This window comes from Euleptes europaea, chromosome 7 (assembly GCF_029931775.1).
Source record: "Euleptes europaea isolate rEulEur1 chromosome 7, rEulEur1.hap1, whole genome shotgun sequence".
Classification (NCBI taxonomy): Eukaryota; Metazoa; Chordata; class Lepidosauria; order Squamata; family Sphaerodactylidae; genus Euleptes; species Euleptes europaea.
The window spans coordinates 38846778-38871075 of record NC_079318.1 but is presented as its reverse complement, the minus strand read 5'-3'; the positions used below and the strand labels follow the sequence as shown (position 1 = coordinate 38871075).

At 41.6% G+C, this 24298-nt stretch overlaps 1 protein-coding gene across 1 annotated transcript in view; it reads right to left on the bottom strand.

Annotated features, from left to right (window-relative positions):
• Positions 1-24298, bottom strand: part of DNAH8 (dynein axonemal heavy chain 8) — a 158727-nt gene that overhangs the window by 36812 nt on the left and 97617 nt on the right. The window contains exons 61-73 of the mRNA XM_056853358.1: positions 22647-22873; positions 21691-21809; positions 19838-19941; positions 18804-18980; positions 18204-18371; positions 16880-17092; positions 13978-14115; positions 12708-12835; positions 9760-9931; positions 6694-6849; positions 4802-4957; positions 3615-3797; positions 2237-2342 (exon numbers count right to left, since the gene is read on the bottom strand). Coding sequence (XP_056709336.1) covers positions 2237-2342; positions 3615-3797; positions 4802-4957; positions 6694-6849; positions 9760-9931; positions 12708-12835; positions 13978-14115; positions 16880-17092; positions 18204-18371; positions 18804-18980; positions 19838-19941; positions 21691-21809; positions 22647-22873 — 2047 coding nt within the window. The remainder of the gene's footprint in view (positions 1-2236; positions 2343-3614; positions 3798-4801; positions 4958-6693; positions 6850-9759; positions 9932-12707; positions 12836-13977; positions 14116-16879; positions 17093-18203; positions 18372-18803; positions 18981-19837; positions 19942-21690; positions 21810-22646; positions 22874-24298) is intronic.

Sequence of the window (24298 nt, the reverse complement as noted above, 5' to 3'; positions counted from 1 at the left end):
TAACAGCCTTGCTCAGGTCTTGCAAACTCTAAGCTGTGGCTTCCTTTATTGAGCCAATCCATCTCATGTTGAATCTTCCTCTTTTCCTGCTGCCTTCTTTTCCTAGCATTATTGTCTTTTCCAGTGACTCTTGACTTCTCATAATGTGACCAAAGTACAATAGCCTCAGTTTAGTCATTTTGGCTTCTAGGGAGAGTTCAGGCTTGAGTTGACCTAGAACTCACTTATTTGTCTTTTTGGTGGTCCATGGCATCCACAAAACTCTCATCCAACTCCACATTTCAAATGAATCAACTTTCTTTCTGACAGCTTTCTTCACTGTTCAACTTTCATGCCCATACATAGTAATGGAAAACACCATAGTATGAATTATCTTGGTCACCAATGACACATCCTTACATGTAAGGATCTTTTTTAGATCCTTCATGGCTGCCCTTCTCAGTCTCAGTCTCCTTCTGATTTCATAGTAGCAGTCTCCCTTTTGGTTGAGGATTGAGTCAAGGAATAGAAAATCATTAACAATTTTGATTTCTTCATCATCAACCTTAAAGCTGCATAATCCCTCAGCAGAAATTACTTTTGTTTTCTTGATGTTCGGCTGTAGTCTTGCTTTGGCATTTTCTGCTTAAACATTCAACAGTTGTCGTTTCATGTCTTCCCTATTTTCTGCCAGTAATGTGGGATCATCTGCATAGTTCACATTGTTAATGTTCCTTCTCCCAAATTTCACTCCACTTTCATCTAAATCAAATCCAGCTTTCCTTATGATACTTTCTGCATATAGATTGAAGAGATAAGGAGAGAAAATTCATCCTGGTTTGACACCTTTGCTAATTGGAAACCATTCTGTTTCTCCATATTCTGTTCTAACAGTAGCCTCTTGTCCAGAGTACAGGTTATACTTCAAAATAATCAGATGTTGTCGCACACACATTTATTTTAAAACCATCCAGAGCTTTTCATGATCCACACAATCAAAAGCTTTGCTGCCATCAATGAAGCACAAGTTGGTTTTCTCTCAAATTCTCTTGTATGCTCCAATGTAACCAATGTAAATTAGCAATATAACCTCTAGTGCCTCTTCAATTTCTGAATCCAGCTTGAATATATGGCATTTCTCATTCCATATATAGTAACTATCTGCAGTCTTTGACATCTTTTTTTGGAACTGGAATGTTGAGGGATTGTTTCCAGTCTGTGGGATATTTTTGTTTTTGTTTTCTATATTTGTTGACATATTCTTTTTATGATTTTGATGGCTTGAAATAACTCTATTGATATCCCAACAACTCCTGGTGATTGATTTCTCCCAATTGCTTTGAGTACAGCTTTCACTTCATTTTTTTAAAATTGCAGGGTCTTCTTCAAAAGATTCTTCTTTGAAGGGCTCTGCTGACCTTTCATCTTTTCTGTATAGTTCTTCAGTGTTTTGTTCCTATCTTTTCTTTATTTTCTCCTGTTCAGTTAATGTATTTCCATGTTGATCTTTCAGCATGGCTAATGGTCCCTTAAATTTCACTTTGATTTCTTGGATCTTGTGGAGCACATCTCTTGTGCTTCATTTTTTTGTTGTTCTCTATATCTTTACACTTATTATAATTGTTCTCCTTGTCTCTACCTGTGAGTCACTGGAACACTGCATTTAGACTTCTGATTGTATTTGTCACTTTTTGCTTTTGCTTCTTGTCTATCTTTAGTAATTTTAAGAATTTCACCAGTCAGGAAAGGTGTCTGAATCAATGATTGATTTATAATTCACAATAGAGACTCACTGATGTGATTCTTACATGATGTCAGTAACCAGGACAAGAATCCACAGTACAGGCAGCAGCCTTCACAGATCCCAGGATTCTTTCAGCATCCCTTAAAGTAACCGGATCAAAATGATTCATAAATGGACCTGGCGGTATATAGGAATTTCTAGTTTTGCATTTATATTACAACCAGTGTCCAAATCAGAATGTATACAAGAGATTTTATCTACCAAAACACACACACACACACACACACACACTTTTTCAAAAGCATCACAACTAGTCATCTGTTCCTGGGGTTTCAAAGACTCAGTCTCTGGAGTCAACAGGTGCCAAAATACCTTAAACAACTGCACTGGGCAGTAAACCAGAGATAAGATTTTCTTGTTGGAGTAAATTTATGTTTATATTTCATATCCATGATTTTATGACTGAGGGCACAGTCTTCATAATTAAGTAAATAAATAAAATGAATATATTACCCTTAGTTGCAGTTAATTTATAAAGGAGGTTGTCTTCCAGTTCTTTCATCTTCCGTTTATTGTAAGTTACATCTTCCATGAGTTTTACTCTCTCTGCTTCCAGTTCCTATATTTAACACATTTAATATAGAGATGGACCATGAAAATATTTTTACTGTTATCTTATGCCAATGAAATTACTCACATTGCAATCCACTTCTGTGCTTTATGTTTTTTTAATTTATTTATTTATAACAGTAATTTATAGAGAATGTTCTATCTTTTACACTGAACAAGGGAGATTTGTGCAATGTTCAACTCACAGCCCAACTTTCAAACATGTTGCTGACACCTTCAAAAGTATCTCTTCTAGAGTCTTTAGTCTCTATCAGTGCAACTCATTTGTGAAGGGGCTGTGGCTCATAGGTAGAACACTGTATGCAGAAGACCCCAGGTTCAATCTCTGGCATCACCAGTTAAGGATCAGGTGGGAGGAGAGGGGGCATAGTATAGCCCTATCTTGTCAGACCTTGGAAGCTAAGCAGGGTTGGTACTTGGACGGGAGACCACCAAGGAAGACTCTGCAGAGAAAGGCAATGACAAACCACCTTTGCTTCTCACTTGCCATGAAAGCCCTTGCTGGGGTCACCACAGGTTGGCTGCAACTTGATGGCACTTTACACACAGTAAGTAATGTGACAGACTCCCACCTGAAACCCTGCAGAGCTGCCAGTCAAGTAGATAACATTGAGCTTGATGGATTGCAGAAGAAAAGAAATGGAAGGAGGAGGGTTAAAGATCTCTATTGCACCTACAGCTTCTCCCTAACAAATGACTTCTTCCACCAATTTTTTCTTTCATTCATAAAAGGTAATAAAAGCATGGGGTTGGATTCTAAGATACCCTTCTGTTCATGGAGGAATATTTCATTCATGGAAGGAGTCTGTGAATGAAGTTTCATTTGACAAAGGAAGGACACCTTTGGATCCATCCCCTAACAATTAGGAAATGGTTTGTTTGTCCCTTACATTTTTTTTTCATACTATAAAATACTTAGGGTACAATGCAACACCTAGACTTCTTTTTTCTCCCAATCAAATCAAGGGGACTAGTGACTTAGGCAAGATTGAGGCCTTTCATTCACTGATAGAATTTTTTCATGCCTGGATAATTATGAAGCAATCTTATCCCTGATATAGAAGTAATAAAATCTTGGCCCATTTGTAATTCCTCTTCCTAAGATATATACAGAAGCTGTCCCTACACACCATCTCAAACTACCATGGCCTGCTCTTGATGGAATCCAGACCACTACTTCAGAATCAATGTTGAGGCTTCCATGAAGCATTATGGTTTCATTATGTTGTCAGTAGAAGTTTATTACCACTTGTGACCTTACCTGTTTCTCTGTAAGAATTACTCTCTTCAATAACTGATTTTCAAGGCCTTTCATTGTAACAGTAAAATCAATGACTGATGTTTTGGCATTGATCTCAGGTGTGAAGGCAGGATTGGGCAGTTTCGTAGTAATATAAAGTTTAAATGTATTCATGACATCTACTTCCTTGTCCCCAACTTTCACCTAGAAAACAATTCAAACAACATTTTAGTGCATTGTAATCAGTACTGTTGCTCAGACTATTAATTAGTGAGACAGATAATTATTCACTTGAAATAACTCGAGGTACATTTAATATCCCCATTATTTATGCACAATTAAATTTATGCACCTAATCTACTAGGTACAGCAAATAATTCTTAATGTAATTGTAATGCAACTCACAGATTTCTTCCTCTACGCTCCCCTACAGCCTTTGCCAGTCCCCAAGCTATCTAGCCTTTCTGGGTGGTTGTAGTGCAGGCACATAATAATCCAGCCAAAATTGCCATGCAGGAAGGGGGAAAGAGCAAAATTAAAAAAGAAAGAAGGTGAACTCTTCCCAGTTCCTCTCAACTATTGCAAAGGAATGTCTGGGACTGCTCCAAGTCGTAAGGTAAATCAGGGAGGCAGGACATGAATTGGACAGGTTGAACTGTTCTAATGGCCATCAGCTGGGATATAGGATAGAGGAGGGAACTGCTGGTATGAGGAAGCAGCTCACTGGAGTTATAATTTGGTACATACAAAATCTGTTCAGGGAACTGGTAGTTCCCTACAATACTGCGAGAGTTAGTGGGTATGCTTAAGCACAGTTTTATTCTTGTTTTCCAGCAAAGATGGTCGAATGCCCTTAATGCAGCCACCGACTATGCAGCTCAAACAACTTTATTGGTAACACAGAATTTCATTTAGATGTCCTTGATAGAAGTAAGGGAATCTATTTTGGCATTTCTAGGAACTCCCTGCTTGAGCAACTATTAGGGCTGAAAAGGATGGCCAGAAGTCCAGGCAAACCCATCCCATCTCTTGCTGGGTGAAGTCAGGTTGGGCAGGCCTGAGGCTGTGAAGTAGAAAAAAATGTGGCCAGGTGGTGAAGAGGTGCTCACCTGGACACACAGAATTTCTATCGTTTACCAACTGAGATGGGCAACCACTGATCACACATTTAAACAATAAGTAAAATTTACTTTTGTAAGGTAACTAACCTTGAAAGAGCTTCCTGATTTAATGAAGTTCTTCTCTAATATATTATCAAGGGCAGGATCTAATTCTTCACTTATATCCTCAATCAAAAGAGGTCTTCCAAGTGAAAGGCTGTCCTCTAACTGTGCGCGGAAATATTTATGATTCAGTGTTGTCACCTTAGAAAAAGAAACGGACCCTTTCCTTAGAAGAAAAAAGATACTTCTGCTTGGTGTTATTTATTTCTAAAACACTCTTACAGCCCATTCCTGAGCTGAGTGGCCAAAACTCCTTAGGAGGCCAGGAAGGGCCCGTGCTTCCATCCACAGCACTTGCGCCGGCATCCTGGCCACTTCCACTGGTGCGACCGGCACAGAAGCCAGGGTTGGGGCGTGGATGCCAGCCTCTCAGCACTGCTGTGGTAGCACAGCCGAGTGAGGTCGGCACAGCCTCGCGCCAGCGTCCTGACAGCATACTTCCATGCACCGTCTTCCCAGGGGCGTTCCCGGAGTGTTCCCGTGCCAGGCCAGGGGAGGAGCAACCTTTAGGTGGCCTCCTAAGCCCTTTCGGGCCAGGAATGCCCCCTTTGCCCTTACCTGGAGATATGCCACCTTTTTAGGTGGCGTATCCCTGTACAACCCAATGTAGCGGGTTCCACAGGTTTTACAGGTAAGGGCAAAGGTTTGGCTTCATGGGGGGACAAATCCACCTTTGGAGACAGCGCGACTATGTGCCTCCAGCCCATCAGTGCAGCCCTTCCCTCAGGAATGGGCTGTTTGTGTGCAGCTCTTTTCATGTTTAGCCTCCTAATAACTCTGGGAGGGAGGTCATTATTCTAAGGAAGGTGGAATGAGGTTGAAATTATTTATTCAAGGACACCCTGTGAGCCCATGGCTATTTGAAACAAGGGCTCAAATCCAGGACTCGCAAGTCTAGAACAACCCAAATGACTCTATATATTTACTCATACTGATTCCCAGTGGATAGACCTACATGAAAATGTGTAAGTAAAATTTCATTTCTGATCTGAAATCAAATCACATGGATATTTTCATATGTCACAAAATCAGACCTCTACTGACCAACTATGGAGTTTTGGGGATCAATTTTGATGTGTAAAGCAATTAAACATAAAGCATAGGAGAACCTGCTATTCTTGAGACAATAGAGACATCTCCAAAGAAGCAAAAAAAGAACTGAACCTCAAACTGTTAGAGGTTGAAGAATTTATCAAAGTACAATGCACGGTGCAGTTAAACAAATAGGAGCTCTTCAAGGGCTATTGCTATATTTACCCTTGCTCCAAAAAGCTGCTGTCTCTTGAGTTCTGGTTCTCAAAACAACATGTGACACTTGGACACTTTTTAATAGCAGTGTTGTGACGAATTCATTTGGAAAAATTATGGTCTTGACATTTTATTTTAGTCACCTGTGTAAGGAAATTAATTTTTGTAGGGAAATTAATTTATTTTAGTTACTTGTGTTGGGAAATTAATTTTTGTAGGGAAATTAATGAATATGATAAAATGGACTAGGAATATCTTAAATGAAAAATAAATGTGGTATGTACCATAAGCCCTTCAGATGTAATGTAGAAACAGAAAACGAGAACAGACACTTATCTGGGAAGGGTCTGAATACAACGGCTTTGCTTATCTGAATGGTGTGACACAGGAATTGTCTGGTGAGACATCAAACACACATATGGAAGTGAAGCTATCAGGAGAAATCAAAGGGTGCCCTGGACACTCACTGATCAGCAAGATTTCAGGACACAGGCTTCTTTGGGAGCAGGTACCCATTAAGACCTTCAGTCCCAAAATAATTGACTGTAAGTATTGCAACAATATAAACGTGTAAAGTATTCACAGGTAGCAGAAACATACATTTTTCCTTTAAAACTTGGAATACTTACTTGTAGTTCATTGTCCTTTTCTTTCTGTTTAATCCACGTTTTCCCTTGAGTCTGTGGATCAATGAGCAGAGGGTATCTTGTTGCCTTAGTGACAATAATGCCATTTTGAACTGAGAGTTCATCTCCTGGAAGCCCTTGTAGGTTCCACTCACTAATCTGGACATTGAAAAGAAGTCACAACCGAGTAACTATTACTGAATATCTGTTTTCCAGGTAAATATTTAAAGATGTAATGAATACAATGACAGTAATATGCAGTGAAACAACATAAGTATGATCACAACATAAAAGTAAGATAGAGCCCCGTGGCGCAGAGTGGTAAGCTGCAGTACTACAGTCAAAAGCTCTGCTCACGACCTGAGTTCGATCCTGATAGAAGTCGGTTTCAGGTAGCCAGCTCAAGGTTGACTCAGCCTTCCATCCTTCAGAGGTCGGTAAAATGAGTACCCAGCTTGCTGGGGGTAAAGGGAAGATGACTGGGGAAGGCACTGGCAAACCACCCCGCAAAGTCTGCCTTGGAAATGTCAGGATGTGACGTCACCCCATGGGTCAAGAATGACCCGGTGCTTGCACAAGGGACCGTTATCTTTTAGAACAGATAAACCTGCTTTTTAAGATCTTTAGTCAACAACAACAACTTTGAGTGTGAAAATGTTATCCTAGATTATGCTTAAAGCAATAGTGCCCTGCACGGTCAACACCTGGATATCTCAGTTCTGGAAAGTTGATTGATTAGCTACCATTTCCTCAAACCAGAAAAGCCACCATTGTAAAACCACTGCAGAGATCCATAGCCCACTCGTTGTCTTTACTCATATTCATATTTCTCATGAACTCATGTACATATACGCATAACTATGTATATCAAAATCTATGCACCCATTGACTCTCCCTCTATGTAGAGCTATAAAAACGAACACATTGGCTTCTATCCCTCATTTTCCTTTCTCCCCCACCCCCCAGTACTTAAACACGGGTCCCATTCTCATAGACTATGGTAACTTGACCTGCATTCTTTGCACAAGGAGTGGGAGTTTTATTATGGTGCTCTGCACCTTACAACAGGCCACTTTTGAAGACTGGGGAGTTTCAAAATTAAATTGTGATGTGTCAGGTGGACTCTTTGCAACTGAATAAAATATTACTAAAGCATTGCCACTTATTGACTTAATCTTGGTGTACGGCTGAAAATGTATTTGATTATAGTTTCTTCCTTGCTGTAAAAACAACCACCCTAAACATAATATCAAGCTACAGCAATACTAAATATTATGCTAAATGATATCGTTCATCTTTAAAATGCCATAGAGTTTGGGGCTCTTTTATGTACACAAGGATTTAAGAATTACTGTGTTCAATTATTTTTCATAAGGTTAAATTTATATTGAATCATAAATGGTAATGCTCTGCAAAATTATCTGCTACAAGGCCAGAAGTGTTTTATTGTATGAAGACAGCCATAGCCATTTCCATGATAGCAGCAGTTAGAAAAATTACTCCTGTGATCATGGAAACACTTTCTCTGTGTTCTAGGCATCTCAGTTTACATTAATGTACATGTAGTCTTGCATGCATATATACAATTGCTTAATATCACCCACAGGGTTCCCTGTGAGAATCATTCTTAAGTCCGGGATGGACTCAAGGAAGTGTGATTTCCTTCACTTACTCCACCCACTGCATCCCCACAACCCCCCCCTCCAGTGCTGCTCTTGAGGGACAGGATACACCCAGGAATAGCATGGGAGGAGTTCAGGGTCTGCCAAAGAAGGAAAGGATCAGCAAACATTGCTCCCCCTTGCACAATGGACATTTTAGGCCCAATAAGAATAAGCAAGAAATTTGTACATGTTACGAGCTACACACTGAACAGTTTTCTCTTATAGAGATATTAGTGACATTAATAGATTACACATGTATTTCATGTTATTTAAAGTGGAAGGAAAATTTACATTTCTGGAAATTCATAAAATGACAATTATGTAGTAACTATGGGTTGGATTCTATCATTCCATGCTATTAATGGGAGAATGGATTTTTATGAGGTAATTTTAGGTACTCTCATGACAAATTGTGTAGAGCTTTAAAGATAATAATGAATTGGGACTAGAAACAAACTATTAGTCTGTGCAATTCTTTCGAAAGTGGCAGGATAGTTACAGAGAACTTAATGTCACTCAGCAATCTTGCTGCGCAGTTCTGTACCAACCAAAGCTTCCTAACCATCTTCAACGGAATCCCCACGAACAGCACATTGCAATAATCTTACTCCAGTGTAATCCTATCAGCTGCCCTAGAACTCTTCAGGCAGGGGTCTCTCTATTACAATTTTATTCCCCTGCCTCCAAGGAGCTCAGAGTGGTATAAATGAGCTACACACTGAACCTCACAGCAATTGTGTGAGGTAGGTAAAAAGTGACTGGTCGATGGTAGTTTCTACCTTGACCGACCCATAATAGAGCAGGGATTTATTTATTTATGAAAAGATTTATATGCCACCCATCTTTGCTAACAGCTTGAACCCAAGTCTCCTCAGTCTTAGTCTAACACTCTAATCACTATGCAACAGTGGTTCTCAGTCTTGTCTTCTTGTACTCTGTAACATACCATGCATGCTGCTCTTCTATAAGAAATAACTATAGCTAGCAATCAGTAGTAATTGTAATATTTACTGCTTCTAAGTGTGGAACAAACAAGTTTTTGTGAATGCTGTGCAACTCTTGCAACAATGAAACTTAAAAGGCTTGCTGGCTCAGGGTTCAGGTCTCGTGAGTTTTCCCTAACACATTTTCTCTCCAGGCACACTCTCACAGAACACTCTTATCACAGGGTCCTCTTATCATCACAAGAACAGCAATCAACTTTAGCAAGACTTTATATAAACTATGTTCCAATGCTTGAATAAAGAGATGGTATCGTTCAAATGGTTAGAAAAAGTTGATACCACTCAACCTCTTAAGGGAGAGAAAAAATGTCATATAAAAAGCGACTCTTCTTCTTCATAAGCTAACAACAAACATGAATAAAAAATAGAGCTACAAAACATTAACAGAAAATGAGACCTACCGTAGGTGGATCTACCAACATTGAAATTATGTTCAAGTTTTCAGTAAAAGGGATCTTCCGGGCTCTCATCTCTGCCTCCCATAAATCTTTAAGCAAAAGATTTCTGAATATCTGATTAAAAGGGCCACAGTATGACAGGAAACCTGTGCATAGTAAAACATCTCCAACAAGTCTAGAAAAATAATGAATCTACTGTTAATGTGCTTTTAGTTTACAATTATCAAAAAAAGTTAATTTGATACAGCCATTTTTTAGAATGACATCTGTTTTTACTTATGAGTTTTCAAACGGAAAATATGTATTAAAATAGTGAGCCAGTGTGCTGTAGTGGTTAAAGTATTGGACTAAAATCTGGGAAACCCAGGTTTGAATCCCCATTCTGCCATAGAAACTTGCTGGGTGACCTTGGCCCAGTTACACACTCTCAGCCTCAAACCTGGCAAATATTTGGATGGGAGACCTCCAAGGAATACCAGGGGCATGATGCGGAGACAGGCAATGGCAAACCACCCCTGAATGTTTCTTGCCTTGAAAACCCTGCGGGGGTCTCCATAAGTCAGCTGTGACTTGACAGCCAAAAAAAAAGTATTAAAACTGCATGATTGACTGAGACAGCTGCTAGCACCACCCCTTGTTTCGATGAGCTGATTCAATACAAGTGAAGATACTAGAGTACCTTATGCTTCTCATGTCACTACCCCAATAAGAGCAAAATGGCCCCCTCCCAATTGCTTTTAAGGCGAGACCCCCTCTTGAATGTCTGACTGCGAGTTAGGTTACGGAAACCTGGCTTGACTCATGTCAGGTGATCCCTGGCCCAAAAATTGTTTGGCTGTCCTCAACCAGAGCAAGGGCTTTTTTGGTCCTGGACCGAGCCTTGGTGGAACTCTTTGTAAATGAGACCTGGGCCCAGCAGGACTTAACTCCACAGGACCTGTAAGACAGAGATGTTCCGCCAGGCTTATAGTTGAGGGCAGTGACGGGAAGATATGCAGAGCAGGCCTCTCTTCCCCTTATTCCTTCCTTCTCCCTTTCCTTTCCTGGGCCTTGTCCTTAAACTTCCCTTAAAATGTTTTCGCCTTAAACTTTCTCCATCTCCATCCCCCCTCCCCCAGGATTATAAGACATCAACTATGGGGTACGGAGGCATGAACACTCCCTAAACTTCTCCCTAGATTTTTGGTGCCATCGGGGTGGGATTGGGTTTATTGTATTGACTTGTATTTTAAATTGGTCACACTGGATTGTATTTGTTTTATGGAATTGTAATTATGATGTTTTTACATGATGTTAGCCGCCCTGGGCCCGGTTCACTGGGAGAGAGCAGGATACAAATAGAATTTATTATCATTATTGTGTAATGCGAGCCTGAAACAATTTTGCAAGTAACTTGCTCATACTCCTAGCTGTCAAGAAATTGTGAACCCCACAATTCCTTCTGTCAGGGAGTTGTGAACCCCACAGTTCCTTGTTGCGAAATTCTTTGGTTCAGACCTTCTGACCTGGGCTGTTGCAGTAGGGTAATATTAAACTGCAGGCATCCCAGAAATGCAGGCCCCATTTGCATCTGTAATGATTGCAGAGGTAACCCACATTTGCAAAGCTTTAGGAAGGATGGTTTCCCCATTCGCCCTGACCTGAAAGCCATTTGTTACCAAGGTAACAAACGGCCCTGCAGTTAATTCTCATCCTGTCTCAGAGAACTCCAGGTGACAAAGTGCACTGCAGGCATTTTTCTCACCTTGGTGTTTTTCTGATGCAAGCCAGATGCAACCTCTTTTGGTCAGTAAAGTCTGACATGTCATCAATCTTCGGTCAATTGGCATCCCCAGAACCTCATTGGGTTTTGAGCTCCCCCATTGAGATTCTGGGAAATAAAAGATGAACACACACAATTGGGAGCATGGTTGTCCTACCATGTGGGCAGTATGCGGGGGGCTCCATCAACCAACCCGTTTGAATGCCGTCTGCGAGACGAAGCGTTATGCTGAAACCATTTTGGAGTCTGGTAACTTTGTTTAGATGTTAACCTTTTGCCAAACGCTTGCTTTGAAGAAACCTCTACTGTGCATTTAGTGCATAAATAAGCTTTGTTGTTTTGTTTGCTCTGCTTCACGAAAAACCTCTTGTTTTCTGTAATAGCACAAGCTTGCTCAAATAAACCCTTTAAAAATATAACTTGGTATGGTGACTGGCTCTCTGGCTTCAAGGTCTAAATCCAATTGCCTTGTTAAGCTGTGGTCCGCTTACCAACTACTTAACCTTTTGCCTAGCTTCTCCTTGCGAGGTCCTACCCTGCAAGGGGAGCGCCATTTGTTAATTCGATACCAGCAGGCAGAAGCTGCTCTTATATCCTGCCTGGCCTTGAACTGGTTAATAACAGCTGGTGGTAGCCTCTGCTTTTGTTAAGTGTCTTTTGTATTTGCCCCAAAATAAGGAACCAGGAGCGGATGCAACTGGCTTTTTCCTCTACACTAGCTATCAAAAGGAAGAAGGAACAGAGACTCTAAAAAAAGAAATTAATGTGCTATTAGTATAAATTAATCAGGAATCTAATAAATAGAACATATTAAAAGGTTAACATTATATCCTTTAAATTAATAGGTTGGACTCAGAGTGGTAGCTGCTTGCACCAAGTCAAACTTACTGTATCCCCATTTGTGTTTCTGATTGCATAAGATATTGTGCAACTAATTTCTGGGCACCAGAATACATAAAAAGGAAAGTACTTGGTGTTACACAAGATCATGCACAAGCAGAACTATGCTGAGTCTGTTTCTGTTTGTGCCTTGCTGGATCCAAACAAATGTTATTCCAGAAAAAAGAGAGTGTCAATGTCTGAAGCATTTTAAATATCATTTCACTGGAGCCAAAATGTGCCACTTTTAGAAAGATAATAAACTTTAAAATTAATTCTACCCTGTTCCTTGACATATATAACAATGTACCTGTTTATCTGGGCTCGGAACTCTTTACTTTGTTGGGTCCATCTAATTTTCTCTCCACTCAAGCCATCTATAAGTGTAGAGGCTGCCTGCATCTTTTTTCTGCACATTTCTGCATCATTCAAAAGGTCCTGAAATGAAGAAATGCCACATAACATTACACTTTTCAATTTATCATATGGATAGCTCTTCTGCTTCAAGACATCTGATAACTTATTTCTTTAGAACAAATACACCTAATATAATAAGCATGCTCATCTGATCCTGGGGATACCCTTAATTGTTAATAACAAAAATTAGAATAAAGCTGAAGATAAAAACCAAAATATTCACAGTGCCAAAATACAATCTGAACAACATTCCTGAAGAGTTTGAAGACCATGTAAAGAACAGATTTGTGTTACTAAATTCAAATGAATGTGAACCAGAAGAACTATGGTTGAAACCAGAGACATTATCAAGGAAGAATGTGCAAAGACTATTCCTATAGCCAAAAGAAATGAAAAGACTTGATAGATGACTGATGAAACTCTTAAAATTACTAAAGACATACAAGAAGCAAAAGTAAAAGGTGACAGAGATAGAATCAGAAGTTTAAATGCAGCATTCCAGTGACTTCCATGTAGAGACCAAGAGAACTATTATAATAACAGTGTGAAGAAATGGAAGATTCTTACATTTGATTTGATCCTAGTGGCCATTTTACAGCTAAAGCACAGAAGAACCCCCCCCCCCAATTTGTTTCTGGCTTTCTCAAGGAAGGGGTCTAACGCTGGCAAACTATAAAGAACTCTTGCTGCTGAAACTGACCAGAAAGGACGCATATTGGGGGGGGGGGGAAGCCAGCTCTATTCCCAAGATCTTAAAACATGCTGCTGAAACTCATCAAAATGGCTTCTAAGGGAGGGGTTGGATGAGGGAGGGACAAGCAAGAATGGGCATGGGGAGAGAAACTCTAAGTTAAGAGTATGCACAGAAATTGCCTTGATCAGCTTTGCTTTGGAATTGAGGCAAAATTTAAATTCGTGCTAAAACACGTTCCTGAAACCATGGGACAAGTGTGCCGCAGCAGCAAAGTGACTTCTGAAGGTCAGAAAAATCATGAATAACTCAAACAAATCCCCGAAGCAGTCCAGTGGAGAGCGCGAGGCAAAGTACCCAAGCATAAATGGCCTTAATGTGCATGAAATATTTTACTTAATGGTATTTTGAAGAAATCAAGTGCATATAGTAAAAACAAAGTTCTATGTTACAAAATATTCTCCCATTTTACCATCTTCTCCTTCATAGCTGCATCAAATTTTGCTTGCACTTTATCCAGTTCGGCTTGTTTTTCATCTAATAATTCCTGAGCCTTTCCTAATTCTGCATTTGCTATTTTCAAACGTCCTTCTTGTTTTGCCAAGTTGGTCTAAAATGAAAAATGAGGCAATAATAGCTTTACAAAATTTGGTTAATTCTTTTACAACAGTTTGTAAGCTTCCCCCCGCCATCAGAGCTATTAAAAACAGAGAAACAAAACAAAAGTTGAATACCAGTTACCTAACAAGAAACTGTCTACCAAAAAAATTTACCCTCAGAAAATGCCTACTTGGTTTTGATCTGCCTGGCAATCAAAAGAAGCACTAAGAGAGCAATCCTAAATAGGTCTAGTCAAGAGGGCTTACTCCCAGGAAAATGTTCTTAAGATGAAATTGCAGAGGTAGAGGAGAGGGCAAATCTATACTGTCCAGTCTATACTGTCAAGACTCTCTAACATTCTATCACTAGGGCTTATGAAAGTAAAGTACACACTTGTGGGAGGTAGAAAAGATCATGCGTGACTAATAATACAATTTAGAAGGTGCTGCTGCATCTTCTTCAGAATTGCACCATTTCTTTGGGGGAGATTATTAGGTATTTTCTTTACCAGGGTTTGTATCATACAGATGTGTAAATAGAAGGAGCTTGTATGATAGAATTTTCCACATCTTCCCTTTTATCCCATTACCCCTCTTCTCCTGCAAACCCTGCAAACCCTCTGTTGAGGGTCAGGGAACCCCTCGTCAACAAAATGGCAGTGAGGAGGGGTAATTGGGAAAATTCATTCCCTGTCTCTTGCAACAAGCCTCAAACTAAGCTTGGGAGGAAGAAGAAGGGGAAGATCTTCTTTCATGAGCTCCTTCCACACATATCCATAAGATCCAAACCTGTGTTACCAGCAATACTGGACCGCTCAATGGCACCATTTGGCGTTGCTACCAAATCTTAGTTCCAGTAAAATGCAAAGCAAATTTGGAGGGACCTACCCTGGTGAAATAACCATTTTAATTACAAGGCACGTTAAAAGATTTTTTTACAAGGTTAGTGAAATCAGGGTGAGGGGGAAGAGATCTGCACATCTGTATTGCCATTCTACCTAGCATGGTACAGACACAAAAGACTAGGGCTGTCGATTCAGTTCGTCCGGAACCGAAAAACAGCTGAATTTCCCCTGATTCGGCAATTTTTAGTTTGGATGGAACCGAACTCAAAAAAGGCGGGAAAACGGGAGCCGAATTCAGCGTGTTTGGGGTGTTCGGCAAATAAATTTGGCAAATTCGGGGTTCGGCGCAGCAGCATAACCGTCAGTTAGTAAGCAGCATTCTCCCCCGGCCAATCAGTGGCCAAGCTGGTTCTTCTTCTGGCCAATCAGTTTGAGCGACTGAGTGCATGAGCCCAGCTGCTGCACAGCCCGGGAAAAGAAGGAGAGAGTATCCCCGTGGGGGGTGCTTGTGCACATTTGCTCCTTTCTGTGGCTGCAGGGGGCGCATATTTGGGGGTAGAGACCCCAAACTTTCAGCGGAGCTTCAAAGGACCCTTCTTGCGAGACCCCCCAAGTTTTGTAAACATTGGGTCAGGGGGTCTCGAGATATGGGGTCCCCCCTTTTCCCTATTGGGATGAATGGGATCAGCCAATCCTGTGTGCATCTCGAGAGCGGCAAATCCAAGGCAAAACCTCCTGTGCTTAAATGGAATCGTATTGGATTATTCAGTCCTCCCAGTCCCTCCTGATGGAACAGAAGACATCCACAGTAAGACCCCTTTTGGGGCTTTAATCTATAATTTTTCTCCTGTGTGTGTGTGGGGGGGTGAAGCAGAGTCTATGTGTATGTGTGGGGAGGGAGCAGTTTCTGTGTGTGGGGGAGCCAAAGGGGGCTTTCACCTGTTCTGCCTGGGTGTGTGTGCCCCCTGGAGTCTCTCTCTCCCTGGTTTGAGGGGGGCTTCAGTTGTGTGTCCTCAGGTTTTCCCTCATTCATAAGATCGGTTATGTCTATTTTGATGCTTGCTCAAAACTGGTTTTCAAATTGTGACTTAAAGAATGCATTTGCCTGGTCCCGAGTCTGATGCAAAAGGGGAAATTCCACCCCTTCCGGCTCCTGCTCCTTATGCTTAGCTAGCATGCCTCTGTCCCTTTCCATGGTTTGCAAACTCCCAGGCATCACCTGTTGCTTTGCATGGTTGCAAATGTGTTGCTTTGCATGGTTGTGTTGCTTTGCATGGTTTGCAAACTTCTTCTGTCCCTTTCCATGGTTTGCAAACTCCCAGGCATCAGGTGTTGCTTTGCATGGTTGCAAACATGATGGTTTGCATGGTTGTGTTGCTTTGCATGGTTTGCAAACTTCTTCGCACCTGCCCCGCCCTTGCTCCCCGCAGCTCAGCTGTTTGTCGGGGCTGGGAGCTTTGAGTGGTCGACAAGCTCTGCTAATTGCAAATGCACATTAAGGAGGGGGGACCCCTTTCGGGGCCCATATCTCAGACCCCGCTGATCCAATCTTTACAAAACTTGGGGGTTATTGCAAGAAGGATCCTTTGAAGCTACGCTGAAAGTTTGGGACCTCTACCCCCAAAAATGCCCCCCCCCGGAGCCACAGAAAGGTGCGGTTGTAATTTTAATAGCTTTATTTGGCCGAATTTTTCCCCGAACTCTGGACCTCATGCCGAATTGCACGGACCCAAAGCGGTGGAGTTCGGACTTCGGCATTTCCCGAATAAAAACATGCTGAATTTTGCTGAATCCGAATTTTACCGAATTTTTTTTTCAACAGCCCTACAAAAGACCACAAAAGCTTTGCAACCGAATTGTATGATAATACAGCATTTCTTTTTACTCCCCGTAATTAGAAACATACAGGGCACCAGATGTTGCTGTTTACCTTAAGAGGCAGCACTTCTCTGTTTATGCCGTAGAATGTTGCCATAGCTTGCGTCCAAGAAAGGAGGCCTGCCACATTACCACAGACCTTTTTACCATTCTCAAAAGTATAATCCTCCATTTGAAAATAAGGCTGCAGTAATTCCACCATCTCTTCATTGATCGAATCTTTCGCAAACTGCTGGAGACTCTGCAGAAATGGCCCACTCATTAGCTGAAAAAAAAAGACCCCAAAACAAAAGCTGCTTTAGATGCAAGTTGGGTTGTTGTTTTTTTGCTTTCTCCATTCCACTTGTAGGGATTTTTCAGAGGGACAATCTTTTTTCTATATTTGTTTGTCTTCCTTACTTCATTGGTGTTTGAATTCAATCAAAGGTGTGAAGCTACTGACAAGTGGCTTTTCCACACCAGATTTTTCTCAAGCTTGGTTTAACTGCATCATAGAATCAGAGTTGGAAGGGACCACCAGGGTCATCTAGTCCAACCCCCTGCACAATGCAGGAAATTCACAACTACCTCCCCCACACACACCCAGTGACCCTTACTCCATGCCCAGAAGATGGCCAAGATGCCCTCCCTCCCATGAACTGCCTGAGGTCATAGAATCAGCATTGCTGACAGAACTGCCTGAGGTCATAGAATCAGCCTCTGCTTAAAAACCTCCAGGGAAGGAGAGTTCACCACCTCCCGAGGAAGCCTGATCATAATGTCATTTGTACTCTCCCAGTTTTCATTTGATTTTTTTCTTGTGTTTTTTTTTTCAGAAGACGTTTGCATTGGTCTTAATGATACTTGGTATAAGGGAGAAGACACATGGATGGAGTTAAGAAGCCAAGCTGGAGCAAAACGCTGGTGCGGAAAACCCCTGGCAGTAGCAGTTTCATAAGGATTATCCATGTATGTTTACTGAGATGGGGTGATAAGAAACTCTGCCACATTTAGGAATTTTTTAAGCAGATATTTTTCTGGCTACTTCGTATATCTACTGCATTAACTAAGAGTTCATTTACTAGATGTTGTACTGCATGGGATTCTACAGTACAGGCAGGCTGCAGAATTGGAAGGTTATTGTGGCTTGGTTGAAGGTACACTGTAGATGAAACATTAAAAGAAGTGGGACTTGCCATGGCTCAGTGGATAGACCACATGCTTTATATGCAGAGGTCTTGACATCTCTAATTAAAGGACCTTAGGTGGCACATGTTGGGAAAGACCTACGGTCCTGAAGAGCCCCTACCAGTCAGACAATGTATATTTTGTACAGAAGATAATGCATACAAATGAACAGGTTTTACTTTTTAGAAGAACTCTGAAATATTAATTACTTTCAAGGACTCGCCCCACGATGGTTTCAAGCAAGGCTTTTCTGGGTCCATGGTAACCTGGTCTATTTTCTTTTGGAACAACAACAGGCAGCAATCCATGATCCTCATGATCAGATGAGGTGGCTTGGCAAGTTTTCGAACTGTTGAAATATCTGCTGGTTTGATAGTCTGCAGAGAACCGAATCACATTCAATTATTACCTAAACAAAATGTCATAAACATGGGGAATTTTCATCAGCCTGCATTTCTCTAAGCAACAGACTGTACTAGGATGAATGAAACATGTCAGGTTCCAGTAGGCGACCCAGATGGGAAATCAGAAGTGTAAATACACCAGTGTGTGTGGAGGGGGGGGGGCAGTCTCATCAAACGACAGTAACTATGAAGTACATTTTCATAAAATTGATATGGTTTTGTATTCTTTATGAGACTACATGTCTTGTTACCAAGAGACGCACAGAACTTCTGACATAAGGCAAGGCACTAATTGAAAGAAATAAAAATGTTGAAAATAGTGCTAGCTAATGAATAGCACAGAGAACACCATCAATGCACAGTGGCTTCAAGAGAACAGCTGAATAGAAGAAACTGGTCACTCACATTCAAAGCAGCTTCTGCTTCCTCTAATGCTGGTCTAGCTGCCTCTAGCTTTGCCTCCGCTACCACTTTCTCAGTATCAATTTCATCAACAATCTTTTGTGCTTTGTCTTTTACGCCTTGGACTTCATTTTTCACTTTAGCTGAAGCCTCAGCACTTACTGTTACTTCTGCCAACACCTAATAAAAAATTAAAAATCAGGACTGTGGCTATCTTTAGTGATGCAGACCAGGGGGAGGGGGAGGTATCATCAATGCAAACTCAAGGGTTCCCTTCCTCATTATCAGTCAAGATCAACCCCAGCATGTAATGGACTTGCCTCCTGCCAGCCCTCCCTGTTGTTCCCTCCTCTTTCCTGAGCAAACAACCAGAAGCAGACTGAGCAGGGGGCAGAACCAGCCCTTCTTAAATACCCAGCCAGCAGACCTGAGTCAAAAACCCAGGTCCAAGCCTGCCGGCTGGGAAAAACAACAAACACAAGGGCCCTGATTGTCCCATTTGAATCAGGGGTGGGCCTGAACAAAGCAGGGAACGTTCTAGCAGCCTCTGCTGCCATGCCAGCTCCATTACATGCAGCGTGCTCTTGGCACCGCAAGGATTCCCGCTGCCCCGCTCACGGCCTGGCTCCAGTACCTCAAAACCACCAGGCAGCCGAGGCCAGCTCCAGCCTCCCTGCACTGCAGGACTGCAATCTGGGGTTCCCAGTAAGTCAGAGCCCGCGTTTCTTACAAAGATGGAGGGACTGACAGCAGAGAGGATGGGATGTCCACTGTAGATCTCTTGCAGGCCCAGATGCTCTTTATTTGCATTGCAGGCAAGATTCACTGTGCCCTATGGCGCATGCCACAAGACAAAGGCAATAGCAATGGAGTGTGTTGTCTGGGAGCCAGAATATAATTTTACATCAAAACACTGAACACCTTTTCTTGGGACACTGCAATATTATTGCAGCATAAATGCAAACTCAACAGAAGAAATCTGTGCTCAACAAAACTGCAACCATACATTCACCATGGTCATCGGCCTTGGTACTCACTTTGTCTGCTTTTACGGAAGCCAAAGCCAATTCCTTCTCTTTCACTGCCAGCTCCTGAGAGAGTTTAGCAACAGATTCACTTGCCTCCATCAGCTTAGAAAGACCTGCACACAGAGATCAAAACCACAGGGTTGAAGGGTGTTAAGTAATATATAATGACAAATGGGAATGTGGGATGGCATCTCATTTCCCCCTCCCAGACTATTTCCTCTTTCACTTCCCTGGCAGACCCACAGCCTCTCCCCTTTTCCTGCTTCCTGCTTCTTCCCACCAAACAGCTGCCCTACCTTTATCTTCCTCTTGTCTTGCCCCCCACCCCAGCCTTACACTTATGTAAAGTCTTTTATAAACAGGTAAAAAAACCTGGAGGCTTGAAGTAAGGTTTGTAAAGATGTGTATAGCTTGCAATAAATGACTCAACAAAAATGTTTACAACTTGCAGTAAGTGTAAGGACTCAAGAAATCATGAGGCCTGAGAGTTCTGAAGTAAGGGGGCAATGGTGAAAAAGTGCCACAATCTTCCTCTTTCACCAGTGCTTTTGTTGGCAGAAGGGGAAGTTGGAGAGATTTTACAGATTTTACAGATCCTACAGCTTTCCCTAACCTTTCCATGGCCCCAAGCAACAGCATTTCAGAAGTCTCATAGGGTTGTTGGGGGAAATGGGAAGAAGTCATGAGCTTCTTCTACTTATACTTCATAGGATATAACCATATTATAGGTACAAAAAGCCAGATTTTTCATTAGTCTTTCACTAAAGAACAGACACAAACTAGCCAGCACTATTTCCACCTCATCTCCAATAGGAATGCTTGCAGTGAGGCTTATGCTTGCTTGCTTATTTATTTATTTATTCATTTACAGTATAATTCAAGGCAAGATGGCAGGCTTAAGTCCTCTTGGTTTCATTAGGACTTTAGCATGCACAAAGGCTAGTATACTATGATGCAAATTTGTACATTGCTGATACTGTATACCTTGGACTATCTACAAATCTAGTATTCTTAAACTACTGTCCACTTGTAAGGTAAACCAATATTTATACACCAATGGCTTTTCAGTGTGGTTTACATCCCTCAAAGTATATTTTGTTTCTCTTCTAAGCCTTGTAAAAATAATTTCTGGATTTTTTGAAAAGGACTCACGACAATTGTACTTTTTTGAAAAATGTGAGGAAAACTCACAGTAGAACTTATTTTAGTGGAAATGTTTTGAGACAGATGTCACAGATGTGACCTGGGATAGGGGAAGAATTGCTGGACTTGACCAAAAAGGTCATGGAAGATGTTTCTCCACAAACCAGGGATAGAGCAAGTATAGCCTCTCAGCTAAACATGCCAAAAAAAGCATTTAGAGACCCAGAATAGAACACCCTTGGAGGAAACAAAGAAGTAACACAATTGCATGTCCTAGTGTAGATTAGAAGGGATCTAATCCATACCAATATATATGTTGAGGCCCAGCTACACATGCATCAGAGGATGGTAAGTATGTCCAGCTTCTCAGAAGTGAAGATATAGTTCAAAGATGGAGTGTATTAGTTGAGGACTAAGAGATATTCACATGTATGAGAAACTTGTAGCCACTATTTTTAAATAGACTTTGTTGTGATAAAAAGTAGGAAGAAAAAACTAACAATTTTTTAATATATTTGATGTATAGATAACTTTGTGAGGTGTTTGAAGTTATAAGATAATCAGTCAGCCATGCATGTGTGCCATGGGACAGCTAGCTATTGTTAGGAGATGATTTTAAAAACCAATAAATATGGAAAGCTGAACTGATTAAGAGCTTTTTCTCAAAAGGTGCCCGGTGGGTTTCCTCCAGTGGCACGTCACACTTCTGTTCATCTTACCGATGTGCATACGCTCGGCTTGCTCATTAATGCTGAATAACTTTTCAGCATACACTTCCTTGTAGCCATTAATAAAAGAGAGATATGACTTGGGTGTGACGTGCGCTCTTCGTCGGTATCTGTAATGCACAATAATGGTTGAAATTTAATTAACCATGATATTATCTATGCAGTCCTAAAAACTGGTGCACCCACTACTGATACATGCACATTTACCAGTACAATTGACTAGTGTAACTGGCAGAGGCCTCAAGTTTCACTCACAAATTTAATGTTAATAGATTTTAATGCGATACAGTTGTCAAAATGGATATCTAAACAATGGTTGTTGAAATAATGATAAAAAGGCATCCTCTTGAAATCAATAATTGCTTTATTTATTGAAAACATTTATATCCCACCTAGGGTTGCCAACCTCCAGGTACTAGCTGGAGATCTCCTGCTATTACAACTGATCTCCAGCCGATAGAGATCAGTTAACCTGGAGAAAATGGCCACTTTGGCAATTGGACTCTATGGCATTGAAGTCCCTCCCTTCCCCAAACCCCACCCTCCTCAGGCTCCGTCCCAAAAACCTCCCGCCGATGGCGAAGAGGGACCTGGCAACCCTAATCCCACCCCAATCACCAAACGGGACCAAGGTGGCTTATATAATACAAGCCACACAGGCCCTTTCACTCACACAATTGTGTGATATGCATTAATGTCAGAACAGAAGTCAATGTAATTGGGATGCAAAAAAGATGCACCAAAGTGTTTTCATATAAAAACATAAATAAAATATTTATGTAGGATTTTTAATATAAGGGTTATTCACATTCCCTTTGCCCATCAACTATATCAGCTAACATCTTAACAGGAAAAAAATATCAGCTTTTATATATTCCAGTCACAAATTCCATCCTTCACTTGAGTAACTACAGAATTACTATATATATATATTTTTCAATTGTTACCTTTGGAAATAATTTTCACAGCTTTCTGAAACTAGGTCATGAAAGATGCCCATGGTTTCTACTACTTGTGCTTTAACTTCAGCGGAACAGACAATGTTAAATTCTGACAGGAAATACTGGGAAACAGCAACGAGGGCTTCCTTGGGCCACTGAGTGAACCAATCCATGGTGCAGCCTGATATAAGACCAGGAAATTTCAAAGACCGTGCGCGAAATTTCTCACCAACCTAACAAGAATAGGGGGGGAAAATGAAGTAATATAAGTAATACATCCTAACAACATTTTCACTAAACTTCCTCTCTCATAAAGGTCCCAATTCAGTTGCATACAAGTGGGAAGCGATGCAACAATGTAGCAGCATTTGTAGATCACCCCTCATATCATAGGGTGATCCCTTTATCTTAAAACGTATTTTGAGAGAAAATAAATTGCTCGATTAGTGAGACATCTGACTTTTAACAAGAAAAGAGAATAATAGAATATGTAGAAATATCATCCTAGTTTATTTTACTTGTGTGTGTGTGTATTGAGGATTGCGTTTGACTGATCTAATCTTTATTTATTGGCAGTCCTGACTGGAGTTTTAAAATTGTGACCTTGTATGTGTTTTTATAATTGTTTTTTTATTCACATTGTTTTTATTGTGTTTTTATAGTTATGTTGGAAGCTGCCTTGAGTTCTGCAAGGAAGAAAGGCGGCTGGCAGAGCAATCCTGAGGGCCTGTGCCACGGTGGCTGGCCATGGCACTAACTGTGGGACTGCTAGTCCATTCCCTAAAGAGTGCCCTAAAGGCAGAACCAATCAGGGGTCACCAGGCACAGAGGCTGAGCCTGTCACAGCCCAGGGGCAAAAAGGGCCGGGGATACTGGCTCTGTGTCCGCGGCACACACTCACACTCCCTGAGAAGGACCAAGTCCCTTCACAGATCCCTGGGCCCTTGACAGAGTGGACAAGGCCCCCAGCTTCCTCTCCCCTGGCAGCTTTCTCAGAGCAGTCCCCATGCACCAATCACCCTTGCGCGTGAGGTGGCATTGATGGCAGGGGTCCACAGATCCTGCCACCCCACTGGACTGCCATACTGCTGGACTCGGGTGTGGAAGGTAGAAGAAGCAGCGTTGGTTTTTATATGCCGACTTTCTCTACCACTTAAGGAAGAATCAAACTGGCTTACAATCACCTTCCCTTCCCCTCCCCACATCAGACATCTTGTGAGGTAGGTGGGGCTGAGAGAGTGTGACTAGCCCAAGGTCACTCAGCTGGCTTCGTGTGGAGGAGTGGGGAATCAAACTCGGATCTCCAGATCAGACTCCACCGCTCCAAACCACTGCTCTTTACCACTATACCACGCTGGCTCTTAACCACTACACCGTGCTGGTGGTGTTGCCAGGGCAGCTCCTGGCCACGAGGAAAGGGAAAGGGGGAAGGAGGTTTGGGGGAAAGTCCCCTGCTTATCTGTCAGTGCACGGCCACCCCTTTGGGTCCTGCCTCTGGGGATGGGGTACCTGTTAGGGGTCAGAACTGGAAGAGGTCAGCCACAGAGTGTGGACTTTGCTCTCCCAGTTGGGTGTTGATGCAAAGTGCTCCTCCAGTAGTGCTAAGTGCCCTCTCTGTGCTTTTCCCACCACCAAGGTGCCTTCGCCGCTTGTTGGAG